The following is a 20,465-nucleotide window of genomic DNA, read 5'->3' on the forward strand; positions in this document are numbered from 1 at the left end:
TTTATATTGTCAGATGAATAGAAGTTCACATCCCTTGAGCTGCTTATAGGTTTCCCCTTTTTTATGTCTTAAGAATTGATATCAGAGTTCTTAGGAATTGTTTAATAGCCTGTCCTGTCCATCGCACTGATGAGTAGTGACAGCCTGCGGAGTCATGCATTCAGTATCTTGATTGTGCTTTACATACCTTTTTTTCAACAATGTAGGAACACATTTTTGTTTTCAACCAAAAATCTGTTGGTAACTAAGGCCTCCTTATGTCATTTTTTTTTCAGCTACTTTTGAAAAAAGCAACTTGTATACCGTAAAGCAAAAGTCATTGTCTTGAGAATATCTTTAGAAAGTCATGATGGATAATGTAGCTCCCCTATGCTTTCAGTATCTGATGTTACTTGACCATCATTACCTACAGAAATACCTGGTTTTAGTGATGCGTTTATATCACATTGCAAAGAGTTAATGACCCAAATTATTCTTGGATGTTTCTATAATTCTATTAGGAGTAAAGAATGTGTTTAAATAAAACTACTGTACCATTTAGAGATAGTTTAGTATCTTTATTTTTCAACTGCTCCCTTCTCAGTAGCATTTCATTCGCATCCTTGAATGACTCCAATATTCTCAGAATTGTAGCCTTCCTTTCAGTTCAGAAAACAATGTATATATAAAAAAATAGTATATCTTCACCTCTATGCTCAGCTCCGATAGCAGTGAATAGCAATAGAACAGGCTGACAAGGAGCTTTTTCAGTCACCACCTTTGTAAGTTTTCAAGACCAGACTGGATAAACCCTGAGCTGATCTGCTTTTTAGCAGGAGATTGTGCTAAATGGCCACTGAGGTATCTTCCAGCCTGATTTATCCTATGCTGTGAACCATCTCACTGAAAACTGTGTCTTATTTCCAGCTAATGTTTATCTGACTGTAGCTTTTAGTTATTGGTTTCCATTACTCATTGTCCTGTTAAGGAATTTGTTGGTACTTGATGCATCTCTCGTTGTAAGTGAATACTGAAATGCAACAAGCAAACCAACTCCCAGCCTGTTTCAAGACCAGCACGTGGGTGGTAGATTTGTCTACCCTGTAAGTCATTTGTTCAGTTTTGCCCTGGTCAGGACAAAATAAGTAAACTTTCATTCAAATGCATATATTGAAGCAGGGTGCAGAATTCCCCTTTTGGAGTTTCCAGTGTGGCCACAGAAATCTCATATTTCTTGTTTCAAGGTGGTCAAAAATACTCAAATCTCTGAATCAGAAGTATTCTGATAAAATAATTTTCTGTGCAACTTCTTAAGGTATTATTTGTTGTATGAAAAATGAATCTGAAGTAAATTCTGTCATATTTCTCACAACTTTCCTCACCAGCTGGGCAGTCAGACTTTAAGCATAGGCAGCCAGACACAGGGATCTGCAGGGTTTCTCCAATCTCAGCTAAGCTGCAGCTACTATCACTCAGTCTTTTAAACAGAAAGTCCCAGGAATTTAAGGGCTAACCCTCCAAAGTAATCAGATACCTATTTCTGCATGGATGGAGTACAACATTGATTTCTTCTTGTTTTTGATGCCTCGCAAAAATTAAGTTTATTACATGCACATGATTACCTTCATCAACAAAGTTTGTAGTCTTTTGAAAGAATAAAATCAAGCTTTTAGTCCAGACCAATTGCCTCTAAAATAATTTCGCTGGAAATGAAATATTTTTCTATAATTTGTCAAACAGTTGCAGCAGCTTTCCTTTATGTTGCCAAGAACAGAAGTTGGGCATCTGGCCTGTGGTTACCTGATTCATCCCTTTTGGCATTTTTAGTATGGACACAGCATTGCCTCTCTCCTAATCTTCTGGAGTTACTCCAGATTTCCATGATTTATTAGAAAGTTAATGCTAGCAGACAGGAGATTGCCTCTGTTTCCTCTCCTTTAGTACTCTTTGGGGTTTTTTTGTTTGTGCATTGTTGTTGTTTATATTTTTTCATATAAAGCATTACTGGTTGTACTTTTTAAAATTGTATCTGTAATTATTATACTTTATACTATGAATGATATAATTTATTACTGTATTTATACTGTGGCTATTTTTTTTCTATTTTATAAAAAAAGTCCCAAAATTAATTATTAATTAAAAGTGACAGAATTTACTTAATCTTAGCTGTCTGATTTTCTGGGAGAGAATCCTAACATCAAACTGAGACAGAGTGGATTGAGATTATTATATTTCCTATTGAAGCAAGAAGAATAGAGTTTATTGAAAGTTCTTTGTACCACTAATCCTAAAATCAAATTTGAAAATTAAGAACATGCTTAAATATCTTAAGATTTGCTGGGCTAAGGACAGTAGCTCTACTTTTTCCGTGCCACATAACTTTTAATTTCTATTACTAACTATCTCCTTCACTTTTGTTATTAATCTAATTTCCACCATCTCCTGATCACTGAAATGTAGTTGTCTCTTTCTCGCACTATCATAAACTTGAAACTTTTAATATTCTGGTTTTTAATAACCTTTGAATTTTCAATTATTCAATCAGTCAGCCATTTTCCTGTGGATTTTTGCCGAACAATGGATTTCCTATTTGGAGTAAAAGAGACCCTTCATAAGCACTGAAAATGGGGAGTGCTACCTCTTTGTTCATGTTGAATGAAATTGCTCAGGATAATTAGTAACTAAAAGAGCAGCAAAATCCAGAATAGGTTCAGTTGCAGTGTTTGAAAACATAATAACATGCTCTGGCTGCTGAATAAGATTGTTGGCCACTCTGCCATGAGGAAATTCTCCTGAGTTGCTGAGCCCATGTGTTCTGGATTGGTGTTCAAGAACTGCTCTGTAGGCCTTTTTGGGGATGAACCTTACTGACCTTCTTAGAGCACGAAATATGCATTTATAACTAAAATGTTGAGTTTCTTGACCCTCTGAAACTGAAAAGTGTTGAATTTCCATCTGCATTCTAATTTTAATGGATTTAAAAATTAAATTTAAAGAGATTTTAATTCTGGTGACCACCAGCAGCAATTATACCAATTATATACATGTTTGTTTCTCATCCAGGAAAATTTCTAATTTACCTTTCATAACAGCTTATGAAGATGGTGATAGAATTCATACTTTTGGTTATATGTTACATTGCAACCTAAGAGAAGAACAGACGCTCTGTTGGTCAGGTGGTGGTGACAGCCCAATAAAATGGTGGCTGCAGTCCTGTTGGAATGATAAATGTGGCTCTGTTGAAGCTGTGATCCTGTGGTAAAGTCTGGCTCTCCTCTGGAAGTCCAGTGGTGGTTTTCGAGCTCTTGTCCTCTGGGAATCCAGTGGTAGTGCTCTCATGGTGTTCCAACCTCAGATTGTATCCAGGTAGGAGTGTTGGATTTCTCCTTCTGGGCGGGGCATCTCACAATGGGACGATGTAACTCTGTGAGCCATACAGTGAGACTTGATGGCCCACTAGTGCAGCTAGACCCCAGTGAGAGTTATCAGGGATGAGCCATGGAGGAGATAAGGAACACTGTCCCACTTAACATATGTGGATGGGAATAGGATACCTACTTTTGGTTACACCTTTCATTGTAACCTAAGACATTTAGCATCTCAGTTACTGGTATTATGTAATGCTTTATTGATGGTTTTTTAGTCCTCTGTACAGAAAGTTTGCCTCTTATGTGTATAAAGGTTCAGGTTGCTTAATTGTCTTTCTTTTTTATGGAATCTTTATTCAATATTATACAAATTCATATCACTAGCTTCATACCAACCATCCAACTTTTTCCTTCATTGTAAGAGCTATAAAATATTGTTTTTATTTTCTCCTCCCTGTTAAGATCTACTCTTCCTTAAATTGAACAAATATTTACCTTGACTTAGTTTGCAGTATTTCCCTTATAACCTTTCTTATACATCTCTAACTCTATGAAGTCCCGATGCTTGTGCAGAATTCTTTAATGGAATCTCAAGGACCTGGAATGTTGCTTAGTGCTTTATCCAATGGATACTTAAGTGTTTAAAACCAGTTTCTGACATAAAGAAGCACCATCAGGTGTCACCTGCCAGGAAAACTCAGCATTGCATTAAGGCAGCAATTACTGCTTCTGCCTGGTTTTCTGCCCAATGTATCTCTGCCTGTTCCATTGCATTCTGGCCCCCTGGACTGCCTTTAGATTTGCCTTTTCTTCTGCTTCTTGCTCTCTTGCTTCAGCTTTTCTCCTTAGCATTTTGTTGCTGTTCTCTGTTTCTAAGGTTCTGACATGCCCCTAGCTGTGTCCTGTTGGGCACACCGGAATTGAACTGCCCAATCTGCATTCTGTGCCAACTCACTTTGTAAAGATTTGGGGTTCTCAACTGATTTTGAAACTAATGAGATTTGGATATGAGTAAGGTTTTTTTTAAACTTGCATGCCTAAATATAGTTTAATTATTTTCCCTTTGTCTGTACCTTATCCACGCCTCAAAGATTTACTTGGGCATGTCAAGTGTTAAAAATTTGGGAGGTACTGAAGCACATGCCCCAGATAAAGAGCTGCAGTGTCAGGCAGCTCTGAAAAAGCTTCCTTGTGTACCAAGTGTTTCCACAGGGTATTAGGTGCTGCTTGTAGCAACAAGTCCCGGTAGCTGTGTGTGAAAAAATGAGGATACAACAGCACTTAATAGACGGTGTTCTAAATATGCAGTTACACTGGAAATTGTCTCCTGTAACACCTCACCAGTTAGCAAAAATGAGCTGACTTAGCAAGAGTGGTACCTGGCAGTTTGTGCCTGACTTCAGTCATCATCTCTCCAATTAAGAGAACTGTAACATTCTCAGCCTGATCATACTTGCATCAGTTCATATCTGCATCCTAGGAAACATCACTGTGATGAACTGGAAGATACAGAGCAGCTGTTACAGCTGCTGGTGGATATAAAACCCAAAAAACCGAAGAACTCCAAAGCAAAAAACCACTCTCAAGTCAGTGTTTGTCTATCCATGTTTGATTGTGTTTAGGCTGTGTACAGACCTGTAGTTTCTGCGAAACTAAAACTTTTCCTGACTGGATTTATTTAAGAAAGGGCAGGGCTGCTCCCTGTAGCCCATATTTGATGATAGACATTGTTAGAATACAAATATATGGTGATTTGCTTTATGAAAAAATATTTTCTTTCAAAAGGAAAGCAGTAAATCCAAAGGGAAATGCTTTTCCTTGTCTATGAAGATGCTGCTATAAAACATGGTTTTAACTCCCTTTTACCTGAAATTAGGCAAGTTATTTCCTGTGTTATACTAACTAGATTATACTTCAGGTACTGAAATAGTTCAGTAGCTGCTTGCTACTCATTTAGTACCTTTCTGTATGCCACACTGAAGCCTGCCTTCAGTTTATTGTGCCTGTGTTATACATACTGTATTTTATTAGCAATATCAGAAAAATCTAGCTCTCTAAGAGTAGCTTTGTCTTTCATATTGTTTGGTCTTATTACTATTTTTCATGGTCCCAGGCAAGCAATATTGATCAGGCTGTTGTGTGGAGGGTTTATTTTTAGCTTTTTGTTGTTTTGTGGGATTTTTTTTATTTCCATGAAAACACACATGCTTGACTTCTAGCTTGATGTTAAAAAATATTTGACTCAAATTGTGTAAGTATTTTCTGAGTACATGATTACAATCTATTAAAACAAATGTAGAAACTTGCTTACAGAATGGAAAAATAATACCTGCCTGCCCTCTTTCGCTTTCCAAAGATATGCTCAGACTAGTAAAAATCTACAGTGGCTTGAAAGTCACAAAACAACTTGTGCTAAAGTAACATCATTAGATATTTTAATATGAAATTCCTAGCTTATGGTAATGAGCAGGCATTTTCTTGCAGGATGTAGGAAAGTTACACAATTCAAACTTCTCTAAGTTCTTATAGCCCTCCTGACTGCAGCTGGTCCAGTGGTGGGTGCTGAGGTGTGGTTTGAGGATGCCTTTGCCTGACTCAGGCATGGTCACGCAGTAAACAGGGAATTCAAAAATTCTTTCAGTCCAGTGGTGCATATTCACTGAAAGATGCCATCTGCAGATGATGTGTCAGAGCTTGGTCCTTTTGTGCCCTTTTAATAAAGAGACACTATATTAGGGAGAGAAAGCAACTTTTTGCTGGGATGAGCCTAAACACAAGAAATTCAGACAGTACTTCAGAATGTGATGAAGTTTGGGGGTTTTAGTATGCATGTTGTTTTGGAAATGATTGTAATTTTGCAGTGTTGAAGAATAATTAATGTTTTCTCTAAGTTGAATCCAGCATTAGACTCATTTGAAATTCTAGATTGTCACTAGTCTTCAATCTGTTAATTCTCCTAAGCATTGGTTAGTCATTTTTACTAAGAAAAAAAAAGGGAAAAAAAAGTGTGACGGTCTAATTGAAGATGGATTTGTTTGCTTTGTTGTCTGGTGCTTAATGAGAAACTGTTAGCAGATTTAACCTTGGAGGCTGGAGATTAGGCCTGATGTACTGCACTGGACATTCACAAGCAATATTCAAAAACATTTTATATTTGTGATAGGCTCTAATCCAAAAGTTAAACTATGAACTTGGAGGAAATCCTTAGCATACAACACATAACGCTTTATGTTAATATGTGACATCTTTGTACACATCTTTATTTATGAGAAATTTTGAAATACAATGAAAGAATTTGACCAAACCTGCCCCAATTTAAAATCAAAGCTGTCAGTTGAGACAGCTGTACTGCTCATCCTGTGGTAGCAAAAAGATGATAATGTGCAGATGAGCCACTGCTTCTCTGGGCACTTCCCTCAGCAGTCATAGGATGCTTCTCACTTTGGATTGCTCTTCCAATGCCTTAACAAGGCAGATTAACTAATGCAATAGTTCTACTTTAAGGGCAGGAGAAGAAACAGAGAGATAAAAATAGGTATGCAGATGAAAACTGTTTCACTTTTCCATATGCTAATAGCAAACTACTAGGCCTCTTAATCATCCCCCTCATTAGCGGCTGCATTTTCAAAATGGTCTCAAAAAGATCTTTAAATGTGACTAGCCAGAGAAATATCTGCATAGATTAAATGGAAAAATAATTTGAGGAAGAAAAGTTAGATACTAAGAGTCAGTGTTATCATGGAATAAGTGGAATGCAATTATGAGTGCGCAAACAGCTTGCAATTTTTTAATCTAAAAAATTACTTTAAATACCAATCTCTTTGAACAGTGTAATGAGAAATTTTTTACATTATTTCCTGTTGTTGAAGGTGAAAACTTTCTTAAAATGCTTGAAATTTTGGAAACTTTGAGTACGAAGAACAGACCAGTCTTAAGGCCAGGGACTCACTGGTGCCAAGGACAGCAAGGTAAAACACAATGGTTGTAGGTGGAAACTTAGTGAAAGCCATTCAGCAGATTTATTTATAGATGCACAATAGAAACCTCAGATTCGAATGTCCAATTGTGTATTTTCTGAGGAACAGAAGGCTACTCTTCAAACATGGAAAAAAAAAAGTAATTCTTCAGCAATGCCCTATATTGCTGATGCTATCAGTTGTCACTGAATAGTTTGTTATTATGTGTTATTTTAGAGGCCTTGTTTGTTTAGAATTTAAGTCAAGATAAATAAAATGTGTTGCACATTATGTGATTTGTTATGAATATAAAATAAGACAGCTCTGTTTCTCTGAGATTTTCATAACATGGTTGAATTTCTCAAAATGGGCATGATTCATTTCTAAGAGTCATGATATTATGGCAGGAGTCATTGTCAAGTTGTAACTAAAATCCTCCTTAGACTCCCTTTACCATAATGAACATTGTTTAGCTTTTGCTTTACTTTGCAAAAAGATTTATATTGAGCCTTCTAAACACTAAAATCTTCTTAACATAGATCCCATCTTTTCTACATTGTATGTGATAGATTTTGATGGATTCTCTGGAGCACAGTGGAAATAAATCATATCTACCCAGTGAATACTCACTACATCCCTGATTTATCTTATTTGCAGATGGACTTTTTTCTGCTCATATTTTGAAACAGCCATTTGTAAAAAGGTTTTTTATTAAGAATGACTTGTTTGATACTGTAAAAAAATATATATCACATAATGTGTGGCTTTTTTGACTGTATCTATTTCCAAGCCTGTTTCTTGAATAATGTTGAAAATTTATGCATACTTCAATTATTATTTCTGCCCATTGGACTCAATGGAATTTGCTAGTTCATAGAACTGGTTTTAAAACTACTTTCCAGCACAGTTTATAATTAGGATGTCAGTGATTGCAAAAGTTCAGATAAAACAGGACAAAATATTCTGGGGTTCATGGCTGGGCAAAGGGATGCTAAGCACTAGAACATTTTAGTATCCCCAAATCCAGCCAGTTCTCAGGAAAACCACAGGCTGTGTGGTTAGAAATTCAGGTTCCTGAATTGTTGGTAAAAGCATTCCTACTCATTTTAAGTTTAGGAAACAAACAGACAACACACAAGCTGAAATTTGTGTTTTTAAAACCCACAATAAAGATACGTAGAACTTGCAGGTGTGCAGCTATTCTAAATAATTTTAAGAAAGCTGTTCAAGGTACTGAAACAAATCACTGGTTTCTAATCAAATGCTACCTCTTCAATTCTCAAAGAGTTTCTAAAAGTGATTGCTAATGTTTCAACTTTTGCATTTCTAATCTCAGTTACCACCTGTAGATGCTATTTTATTACTACTTTTATTTTCATTCAGCCTTAATTCCTCCTTTTTCATTTTTATTATTTCTTATAACACACACACACACACACACACTTTAAAATATATTAATATATCTTGAATTTTATATAACTCAATTCTTCTTCCATTATCCTTCATATTCCCATCTCCTCTTAATTAGTGGTTCCTTATTATATGACTATTTGGAAAGCTTTTAAAAGTCTCTTTTTAAGAACAAAGTTTCCTACTCAATTTGTTGTACAACTTTATGGAACAGCACTGACAATTAAGACCGTAAATGTAAATTTTAGTATATTATTTAAAATCTGTATTTTACCAGCAGCTTATTTGAATTCCTTAGCCTTCGTCTAGAATTTTCTTCTTGAAAATTCACTAATTTTTTTATCCATGTTTAGGCTAATCTCAAAAAAGTTGATGGTTTCTCTGCATCTGTCATGGTTTCTTTATATTTATAATAACTCTTGACTGCACTACCTCAACCAGATAAATACACCTGATATGTTTCATGCACCATGGAGTCTCTCAAGTTTTTCAAGCTCTGTTTATCAGGACCTTGTCGAGACCATAATTTGGAAAGAGTAGATTATTCCAGAGTTTGGAAGTATTTACCTTTTTCCAGAATTCACTGATTGCTTTCATAAGGGTGTTTTCTCTTTGGGTGGTTGGTTTGGTGATTTGGCAGGTTTGTTTGTTTGCTGGTTTGTTTTGATAAGGGAAAAACCTATTCTTTAGGAATTGTATGTTTTTAATGTATCAGAATCAATCTGCCAAGAATCAGCAAGTTGCCTTGTGAGTGTAGTGACACAGAGGAACATATTTAGAAGGCATATGGTAGAGAAAGCAGGGTGTGCTGCACCCTGGGAGATCTCTTCCTATTTTCCTGCAGTACTTCACTGACTAGAGCACATGCATATGGGGCTCTCTTGAATGTGTATTAATTGAATAAGAGATGATTTCCTAATGATGAATTCTATGCTCATTTAGTTTCTTTCTTGTTTACAAAAATAACACCCTTGAACAGTCAGTATACAGTAATTGCTGGTCTCCCCCAAGAGAATTAAATAACATGCTTTTGTTATTCATTATGCAGTTGTTTTGTGCATAACATACAACTTCCAGCTGAAGTAAAGCAAAGAAAAGGCCAGAAGCCATGATATAGGTGTATTTTCTTCTCTATATATAAATAGAGAAGACATAATTAAGATGTGACATAACATGGAATAAATGTATCTGTTCACGCCCAGCTGCCTGGTGTCTTGTTTTCAAGCACATTGACACCTGCACACAAAGGCAAAAAGCATCTTTTTGCAGGGTCTTCTCTCGTGCAGTTACACCAAGACCAAATGAGCTGTTTGGGCTGGTGTGCGTTTCAATGCCAGCAGTGTCTGCAGCATCGCAGGGCTGAGCGTGGCCTGCAAGTGCTTTCTGAGGAGCCTGACTAATTAGTGCCTGCTGAGCTTCATGCTGCTAGAGCTGAGCTCCTGATATCCAGGCTAAATATAATTCCACAAGAAGCCCTCCAAGGATACAGTAGTGGAGATGTGTATTTTGAAAGGTACAAAATGCAGAGGCAATGCACTGCTTCAGTCTTCATATTATACCCACTACTTGCAGACTTTCTGATATCTGGATCTTTGGGAGTGCCTCAAAAGCTGCTTTCTACTTCAGCGCTGTATAAGGGTTTCTCATATTCACTTTATATCTGAAGAGCAAAGTAAAATTATTGTCTCACTGAAAGATCACTGGGGGTACTGACATCCCACAGGCATTCTGCTAAGCTTCCAAAGTTTTTACTGCATTTAGTTCTTAGTTTTGGCAATCATATGGAAATTATAGCCTCCTAGGCAGGAATCTGTTAGGAATCTTACTTGCTGCCGTAATCTGAGTTTCATTGATAAAAAGTGGCTTTGAGGCCAACGTTATATTTAAACGTATTTTGTTTATTGCATTTTTGTTGATTTAGTATACCAGTTTTCAGAGCTTTCCCCTGACTTTCTAACAGCATGATGTCCAGGCAGCTTCCTATGGATTTTATTTTTCTATTATTTTTACTTTGTTGTCATTTAAACTGCTATAGCCTACTCATTTAAAAATAATTTGGCTCCTGAATTCCAGAGTTGCAAAGTACCACTTAGTTTGGTCTCACAAAACATGTCAAATTTAATTATATTACGTTTTTTTCTCTAGCAGGTCAATCATACTTACAGGAATTATTTCAGAAAGTTACTTAAGGCAAAGTCAAGAATAGCCTTTTCTCTTCTATGCTTCCGACCTAGCTCTTGCAAGATGCAATTGTTTGTTACTTTCAAAATTGTCTTTCCAATTTATGCTGTGATATATTTGGCATGATAGTTGTCCTAACAACCTTTGTTAGAGGCTATTCTAATCTCTGCGAAAACCAGCAAACACTCTCAACTGTACAAATATTCTCCAACTTGGATCATGTTGTAGTGATGGAGTATGGATGTATCTAGATTCTGACAGAAGACTGACATATACAAGATTGTTTACTTAGAAATCACTCTAAACTGGCCCAAGAAAGACCATCTTATTCTAAGAGTTATCTCTCAAGTGCACAGAATCAGAAATTTCATGGACCAGTCCAGTGCCCATCTAGAGAAGGAAAAAAGGGCAGTGTGGTTGGGGTGGGGAGGACAGACAGTTGCACTTCTCATGTCACATTGACACTGAACCATATGCAGAAAATAGAACTTGGTGTGACCTCCAAAATGTTGCACTGCTGGACTGTGTACATATAGGCAGGGTCACTGCCATCAGGGCAATCCAAAGTGCTGCAGGTAACATTAATAAACAACCTTTGATTTGTAACTTGTATTTTTCTTTTCAGAATTCAGGGTATATGCCTGTCTAACTTTGTATATATAATATGCACGCACTATGTATTTCCATATGTTTACATGGATGCTGATTTTCTTCAGAAACCTGTTTATGATTTGTGTCTTTTGTTATTGGCTGAAAATATTTATCTTGTCATATTTTCAAAGTGCAAACTTTGTCCTAAGCCCTTTGAAGCATACCAAAATCTTATCATGTTCTCAGATGTTTTTACTTACATATTTCTTGTACTAATGCACGTATTTCAAAAGGATTTATTATACTGTTCTGATATAGGCTTTAGGCATGAGAATTTGAAAATCCTTTTATTGAAAGAAAGGGTTACTAGTGAGGATATTCTAACCCGTGGCACTGCAGTGCTTGCATTACAACACAAAGTTTGTTGTTGAAAATAAATTTATTATGACAATGTTTGAGGGAGAAGGAAATGGAAGGTGGTTGCTTATTTTTCTCCTCAAAATCAAGTTTGAAGTGAAGGAATGGTGAAAGAATATTTTTGATTGCAGAGGGAGTATAAATTAGAATAAAAAAAGGGCAATTCTTGATGAATAATTTGTAGCAGTAATGGCCAAATTTCCTATAGCCTGTTCCCCTGTGGAGCCGTGGACTCACAGCACCACCAGAAAACTAATGGATTCAGAAAAAACAAAAAAATTGCAACTGAATGACAGCAGCATCCATCAGCCTTGCCCTGAAAAGAGAACTCTTACCCATAGCCCCAACAGAAAGTTGTGACAGTGTCAATTGGATCTCTGACTAAATGTAAAACCTTAAAATAGGGACTAATATTAGGAAGAAGATGATCAAGCTCAAACCAGAAAAAATTTAAACTGGACTTAAAATTTACGAAACTAGAGAAGTGTTTATTCATAAGTTCTTAACATGTTCAAGTGATTCTTGATGCCTTATAGTGATGCAAATTATCTGTATTTATAAAGTATAACTGGAGAAATGAAAAGGTAGTTGAAAGAAAAGTTGAGCTCTTTTTGAGCTTGAACTCTGAGGCGAAATGAATGTGCAAGCAATTCATGTAGAGAGTTAGGATTATCGAGATTTGTTGTGGAATTTGCATAAAGAATACTTAGTCATTCATAGGGAGCTAAACAGATGTGTGTCACCAAAATTAGGGTAACTATATAAATAAAGAGGCATAATTATTTTACTCCGCAGAGAAGGTCTTTCCCTAAATTCTATTTTTAGATTGTTTTTTGGTGGGCGTGTGTGTGTGGATTTGGAGGTTTTTTTGTAATGGTGTAGAACCTGTAGAGTTGCTCCTGATTTACACTGGCAAGAAATGTCCAAAGTTGCCATGGTGAGAGATAAAATGCAAAACAGTGCTTTGAATTTGCTGTGTAACAACATCAAGTATGGGTATTACTCAGCTGCTTTCAGCACATATGAGAATAAATTTACAAAGTTAATACTTTGATTAGTATGGCTACCCAGAACTGCTTCCAGTGACAGATTCTTGCTCTGACTGGTTCATTCACAGCCCTTCCAAGTGGGTCTGAAGACTTTTTTGTCACCCTGTTTAGGATTTCCCTGAATTGCCCATGTCTGGCAAAGCGATCGATAGGAGTTGTTGAAGTGACCTTATGGTTGGCTTGTGTGGAATCAATACAAAATGTCCCTAGGCATTCCAGGGGAGGCTACACAAAACAAATTCATCAAGGCTTCACACCCTCTGTGAGCCCCCATCACTGCTGGAGGACTGACCATACCTGTGCCTTGGACGCCTCTAATAATACATCTAGCTTGAAAGACTAAGGACCTTAGAGAATCTAAGACATCCTCTAGTTTGAAAGCTGTAGCCTCAAAAAATATAACAACCCAAGGATGTTTTCATTTCCATCTAGTAATTCATTAGATAAAAATTAGAAAATATTTTTAATTTCCCTGTAAATGTGGTAGAGACCAGGTTGGTAAAAAGATTGAATAATCACATCTGTTGGGTGTCTTACAGTTTTTAAACACTTAGTGCTTTGTATGATGAGCCTTGATGTTGCTGCTCCTGACCTGGATGTGGATTTTGCTGTTAATTTCAGTAGAGGTTGTCTTGGGTGCTGAGCCACTGAGTGTTTCCTGTCCCTCACCTGTGAAAGTGGCATGGTAATATTGTACAAAGTTACATCAATGACATCTCTTCTAGATCACAGCTGTTTGTAAATTACCAAGTCTAGCACAAAATGGGATGGGTGGAGAGAATGAAAGAGAACTCTCCTCAGTAACACTGAAATATTTTAAAGAGAGCTCCTTGAATGCAAAGTGGTAAATACTGTCAGTATTCCTGGAGGGTTTTGCTGTGTATAGCTTCTTGAAAGGGATTATTCCACAGTAAGCTTTGTGATTGGTTTGAGTGTTTTGGGTTGTTTTTTTTTTTTTTTTTTTTTTTCCCTGTTGTGGCATTCTGAATTTTCCCAGGATTATCATAATGTCCTCTAGGCCTGAGATTCAACACAGGTAGGTGCCTTGCCATCTTCACTGGCCCTCAGCCTGTCTCCATGCCCTTTAGGCAACAATACTCTTTCTGTAGAGGATAATGCAGCTCTTTAAAATCACTCTCAACTGAGCAAAACTGGAGTATTCAGACTTGGTGATTGCTGCTGAACAGAAACCTCTCTCAGTGAAATTTCTACCTTTTAACATCTGGAAACAGAGGCAGATCCCAGGTAAAGCAAGTATTGATTCCATGAAACATAACAGGTTTCTGCAATCTGCTTTCAGGCTGAATCTTACCCAAACATCATGAAGGAGATTTAGACACAGAGTGACATAATCTTGGTACATGTTTTTCACTGTCTTTTAAGCATTTTACTATCCTTACCCTATGCAATCACTCATTCTGCCTTGCCCTGCCTTCCTATCAAAGGATATGGATGCTGCAGATATTTCTTAGCTAAGTGCCAATGTGGCTAAAATCAAGGAATTAAAAAATTGGTCTCTATATAGCTGTCAAACTAATTTATTCCACCACCTTGAAGGAAATAGGGCAGCTTTTTGTGGTGATTTCATGATTTGATAAGACGACTTCAATTCTCAATCCATTGTAATTCTCGGTACCTGACACTTCGTATTTTGTTCCAGTCCCCACTGAGTTGCTTCCAACTGTCTGCAATCAAAGCACTTTGGGATATTTTGCACAACCTTTTACTTGCTTTTTTTTTTTAAATCTGTAATTCAATTTCATATTAAAAGCCTTTCTTCAATATACACTTAAGTTCTGTTTATCTCAAACTACACTGAAGATTTTTGTTTAAAGATATAGCACGTCCTTGACTCATAAAATACTGCCTGGGTCAAGAACTGGGCTAAGGTCTTTACCCTGTGTCTTTAACCCTGTGGAGATACATGTAGTTCACTACAGAATGAAAAAATATGAGCTTCAACTTTTAAAGTCCCACAGAATTATGCAAACCAAGAAGAGATTATTATTTGCCCCTCCCATTTGCTCTTTACAGTTAAGTGACAGTCATGCTTGTATCAAGTGTTAATTGTTTCCTGATCAATTTATTGGACTAATTTTCTGTAAAATACTGAGACATTACTATTTTTTAAAGGTCAAGAGCAGTATAACCTGAAAGTCTTACAAAATTGCTTTTGTCAATAAATTTACTAGTTTTGATTCTTTTAGATATGCAGTAGTTGAAGATGATGAGAATCCCAGAAAATTGTGGCTATGAAAAATGAATTCTGTTGCCGAAGAAAAGCAGAATCAAGACACTTGCATGAATATTTTTTTCCATGTATGTGATGCAATAGGCATCTTTATGCTGACATGCTGCTTGCTAATGGGATGGTGTATGGTGACACACTAGATCTGAAGACCTACAGTGAAAGTAAAGAGACCAAGATAAAGTATATTGAAAACTGGTTTAGGAAATTTCCACAACAGTTGACTATATTATGTTGTCTTTCACATGAATTTATACCTTTACAGGATTTAGAAATTGAAATCATGCATCAAAGTAGTTTATTATTAACATTCTTCTGTTAATTAAACTTAAATGTTATCTGATACTTGGAAACAACTTTCACCCGCATATTTCTGATGCTGCTGCATCTTATCCAAATGCTAAAATATTCAGGAAACATCACTTTAACAGAACACAACAGCCTGTTGAGGTGCAGTGAAAAGAATTTTTTAAAAGTGGTATTTTGCTCTTGATAGTTGCACCATTTGTGATACAGGACTACTGTTTTTGGGCTACCATCAATCAGCATCTCTTCTGTCTCTACTGACTTGAGTGACTGGATCTCTTGAGAACCTATTGTGAGACTCTTACTCCATCTAAAAAGTTTATTTTGCATAACTAACACATTCACAGCAACCCATTTGAAAACCTTTTAGAGTTCTTAGTACATGGACTGGGATATTACTTGTGGTGACAGGAAAATAATGCTGTAGCCAAGGGCTGACAAGATGAATAAGTATGATGTTACTTCATTGCCCATTTCTTCTATAGTATCACATGCTGCTCAGCAAGGACTGTGTGCCATTATTTAAGAGTATTTCAGTTTTGAGGGGTATTAATTTTTCCATCCTGAAAGCTAAGAATCAAAATACTCTGCAACTGCTATTTAAAATAGGACCCTCTTTGCTGGCTTCTCTGTGAGATTACAGTACTTGTAGTCTAATTGAGATATTTTTAGAATCAGAAGCACCCAGCTGGGAACCAGGTTGTTTGCCCATTGTAAGACACCCAAAATCTTAGGAATCCTTAAACATGTCACATGAACAGTTCTGCATTTTGCCAATACTGGTGTTCACACCAGTTATTTCCTCTACTTTTCAATCAAACACACAGACACAAGTGAGAAAAAGAGGGAAGCAATTTATTTGACAAGTTGCTTAAAATAAATGGGAGATTTTGAAGGTGATAAGAAATTTTAACTGGCAGAGATAGACCACAACCCCATAGTCAGAGAAAATGTGGTATTGTCAAAAGTGTATAGCAAAGCATGAGCACATTTGTAAAAGGAAAAGTGTTGTATGACTTTGCACACTGTCAATATATAATGATGAACCCCCTACCTCTTAGGCTTGTCTGGGCACACAGAGCCTGCAGGGTTGCTAAGACAATGTTACTGCTATAGACACATTTAGATAGTAGTGTATTTACAGCTAGCAAAAATAATGAGTTCTGCAGATCAACCCAAACATGGCTCAACGGAACCTTTAAATGTCCAAACCCAAGTATATACATTAATTTTCCACACATAATGCACCATGATATCCACATATATTGAATTTGTTTGAGATATGTTCAATTCCTTTTTGCTAGGATAGCAAGATGCAGACTACTCTACACATGGCACAGTGGTACTCTGGGCCTGGAACATGTCTTTGACTATCAGTGCATACACCAGATCAGAGATATTTTGGCATTGCTTGAATTCTTCTTAATATGAAAATCAGAACTTCTTGTCATTCCAGCACCAAAAATTACCAGCCTTCAGCATCAGGTTCATATTGATATCTGGTCATATTCAGGTGTGGCAAATGACACATTTCTGTGGTGTAGTGGCAATTAATAGCAGAGACTCAGAGCTCAGGAGTGTCAGATGTACTCCCAAGTTAGCACTTGCAGGTGAATTTCACAGTGCAGGATTAATGTGTTTTATCTTGGGACCTCCTGGTTTTATTATATGATTGCAGAAAGCGAAAAAATAAAAGTGCCTATTATACATCTAAAGTCAAATGATTGACTGCACAGCATATCCACCATCTTCCTTTCAGGGCTACACTTCAAGAGGTTTGGCAGTGAAACAGCCTGGCTGTTTCTGTGAGAGCAGAAACCTCCGCTGGTGAACAGGGAGAGTGGCTCTGTAAAATCAGCCACGGAACGAAAAGCTGAAAAATGGGGTGGGGGCCGTGGGCGTTCTGATTTTAAAAATGCTTAAACGTTCTTTAACTTAGTTGTTTGGGTTTTTTTTTTTCTATTGAATACATACATGAGAAATTTATCACCCACACAGTCTTGTCTGTTTCAGCAGGAAAAGTGTGTTTTCTCGCTCTGTGCATTTCCAATTCTTACAAATGGGAAAAGGCAGTGACAATGCCTTGACGAATTGACCCCAGCCCCCCAAAGGATGGCTGGTTTTTTTTCTGGGAGGAAAATCCGAGCAGCTACTTACTTGAGCTGAAGGGAGGCGGCTGGAGGCAGTGCGGGCGGAGCGGGCACGGTTTGGAGCCGGGCTGGCCGCGGGCAGCACGGGCGGCCCCGCTCCCTCCCGCGGCAGGTGGATGCTGCGGACTCGGCGCGGGGCTTCCCCGCTCCCCCCGAGCGCTCCGGCCAAGGTAGCTGCCGCTCTGTATTAAATGGCTGCCTGCATTTCGGGGCTGACGGCTGCTTCACGGTCTGGATGGGTTTTTTTTGTTTGGTTTTTGGTTTGTTTTTTTTTTTCCCCTAGCAGCTCTGCCGTCTCTCGGGGGCAGCTCCCCGCCCTCCACCCCGCTGCTTCCCTAGGTGAGACTTCATCCCACCGCCTCGCCGTCCGCCCCCACCTCAGCCCTTCCTCCCCTTCCCGGGGAGCCGCCGCCGCCTCTTCTCTCCGAGCATCCCCCCGGCCCCGCTCTCCTCCTGACTCTCCTGCTCCCGGGCCAGGGTGCGCCTGGATGTGGGCTGGGGCGGGCCCGGCCCGGCCGTGCGAGGCGAATCGCGGCTTTCCCGGGGAGCAGGAGGCTGTGGCCGGTCCGGGGGCGGCGGGGTAGGGCAGGGCAGGAGCTCCGGAGCGCCTCAGCCCCGCGCCGGGGACCGCGCCGTGCCGGGGAGCGAGCGGCTCTCCAGCCCGCCTGTCTGTGCAACACCTTCACCCTTGTCCCTCCCCCACCACCCGCCGTCTTTTCTTTTTTTTTTTTTTCCTTTCCTTTTCCTCCTTTTTTTTTTTTTTTTTTTTTTTTTCGCTCCTCCACTCTCCTGCAGCGAGTTAAATATTTCTTTTGTTAATTGACGCCCAAAGTGTTCCCAATCCCTTTCCCGCACCGCCCGGGCCGACCGAGGACGTGTGCACGCCCAGATCCGCTCGGTGAAGCAGCACAGATCCGCGGGGCCGAGCGGCTATGTGCGTGAGGAGGAGGAGGAGGTGGTGTAAAAGGAGCGACGGGCACAAAGCAGATTTGAGAGGAATAATTTAACTCCGGTGTTTGTTGTTTTTCATGGTTTTGTTTTTTTCCCTTCTCTCTTTCTCCTTTCTATCTCGTTTTCTGCTCAGGATTTAAATGTCACTCAAAGCATCCCCAGATCAGCTTTCCGCTCGTCTCCGGCTTCTCCCGAGGCATTAATTGGATCACACGCTGCATTTGAAGAGCCTGGGTGTTTTACCCGCTGAGGTAAGTGGGCTTATGCATCTACATGGGGTCTGGATGGTCACTGAAAGCCTTTCAGGGTGCTGTTTGTCTTCCCCTTGGCCCCCCTCCCCCAGCTCCGTGGCCAGGTTTCGTTGTACCTGCAGAACTGGCAGCCCCGGGTTAAACATCGGTCGATGTCGGGAAGCGGCGCCGGGGGCAGCGGGGTCGCGGGGCCCATGCCGCCCCTCGGGCAGCGGCCAGCGGCAGCCGGCGGTCGCAGCCCCCACGGCGACCCCCTCAGTTCCCAGCGCCTCTGCTCCGGGAATAGCGCCTGGCATCACAGTACGGAAAGAAGCAGCCTAATCCCTTCTTACAAGAAACTATTCGTCATCATTTTTTTTTTTCCTCCGTGAGAAATATTGTAGGCGCTCATCTCCCTCCTCCCCCACCGCCCGCCCCCGTTGCCAGCGCCGGCTCTTTTGCCCGCACCTCTCCTCGCTTCAGGCGCTTCTTTCCAGGGACTAAAAAGTTAAGCTGCCCCCTCTCTCCCCCCACCTGCCCCCATACGTACGCAGTGCATTCTCCTTTTTAACTATTCTCCCTGTGCCTAATCCGAGTCCGTCCAGCCCCCCCAACGCTTAAACTAGGTTGCAAAGCCGCTGTACCCTGCAACTCCTAAAACTTCTCTTCTTGCTGTGATTTATATTCTATAATAACAAAAAGGACAACAAAAATATACTGGATCCTCCTGTGGATTACTTTCTCTTTTTTTTTTCTTTTTTAAATAATGCATTTCCTTCTTCCCCTTTAATTTTTTTTTTTTTTTTCCAAGGAAATTTGCTCCATCTCCAGCAGCAACCACTGCTCCTTTTGATGTTGTGGTACGCCGTGCGCATGCGCTTCACATTAGAATTACTGCACTGGCCAGAATAAGTTGGATCTCTTCTTCTCTTCACTGAAACCCTAAATCATATCAAAAGCTAAAGGGATGCTGAGAGTCCGGAAAAAGGGTTACTTTGGGATTTGGTCATTCCCTTTAATAATAGCTGCGGTGTGTGCACAGAGGTAAGTGATCAAGGTATCTCTTTTCCTTTACTTTGAATTGCAGTGCATGCTACTGCTGAGAGAAATGTACAGCTGGGGGCTGAGAAATCAGAAATAATACAGTATTATTCTTTCTTTTTTCTTTAGTGTCAATGACCCTAGCAATATGTCACTGGTGAAAGAGACCGTGGATAGACTGCTGAAGGGCTATGATATTCGCTTGAGGCCAGATTTTGGAGGTAATTTGTCTGCTTTTGCATAAAAGAGGTTGCATATCCGGGCTGGGTGCGTTGTGTATGGGGGCGGTTTCAAACGTCTTGTGGGTGCTGTTGCTTTGGGGGGTGTGTGGGGTGTGTGTGTTGCCATTTCCTGTAGCTGATCCGAAGTTAAGACCATTGTTTCTCAATTTTCTTAGCAAAGGATGCTCTTAATGGGATCACTTAAATTACTTGGATATTCGTAATCGGTCCTTCATTGTGAGTGTGTGTGAGAAGATACTTTATTAACCTGTAATTAAACCCTTGTTTAACTGGTCTTATCGAGATGCAAATCTCTCTTAAGTTCACCCAGTGTTCGCTCCTTTCAACCTAATGTGCCTGTGATCAC

The 20,465-nt window shown here is 39.1% G+C and overlaps 1 protein-coding gene across 7 annotated transcripts in view; it reads left to right on the top strand.

The window, feature by feature from the left end:
• Window positions 1-17,700: 17,700 nt before the first annotated feature.
• GABRB2 (gamma-aminobutyric acid type A receptor subunit beta2) overlaps window positions 17,701-20,465 on the top strand; it is a 144,818-nt gene continuing 142,053 nt past the window's right edge. Inside the window, exons 1-4 of one of the 7 annotated variants that reach the window (XM_021549518.4) lie at window positions 17,701-17,825; window positions 18,740-18,857; window positions 19,648-19,880; window positions 20,007-20,098. In XM_021549518.4, the coding sequence (XP_021405193.1) occupies window positions 19,804-19,880; window positions 20,007-20,098 (169 nt within the window). In that variant the 5' untranslated portion in view covers window positions 17,701-17,825; window positions 18,740-18,857; window positions 19,648-19,803. Of the gene's footprint in view, window positions 17,995-18,072; window positions 18,134-18,424; window positions 18,611-18,739; window positions 18,858-19,647; window positions 19,881-20,006; window positions 20,099-20,465 lie in introns of those variants that run through there. The other 6 variants (XM_085591045.1, XM_021549519.4, XM_021549517.4 and 3 more) reach the window with 6 other exon arrangements.

The sequence above is a fragment of the Lonchura striata genome, chromosome 13, assembly GCF_050655825.1.
Source record: "Lonchura striata isolate lonStrDom1 chromosome 13, ASM5065582v1, whole genome shotgun sequence".
NCBI lineage: Eukaryota > Metazoa > Chordata > Aves > Passeriformes > Estrildidae > Lonchura > Lonchura striata.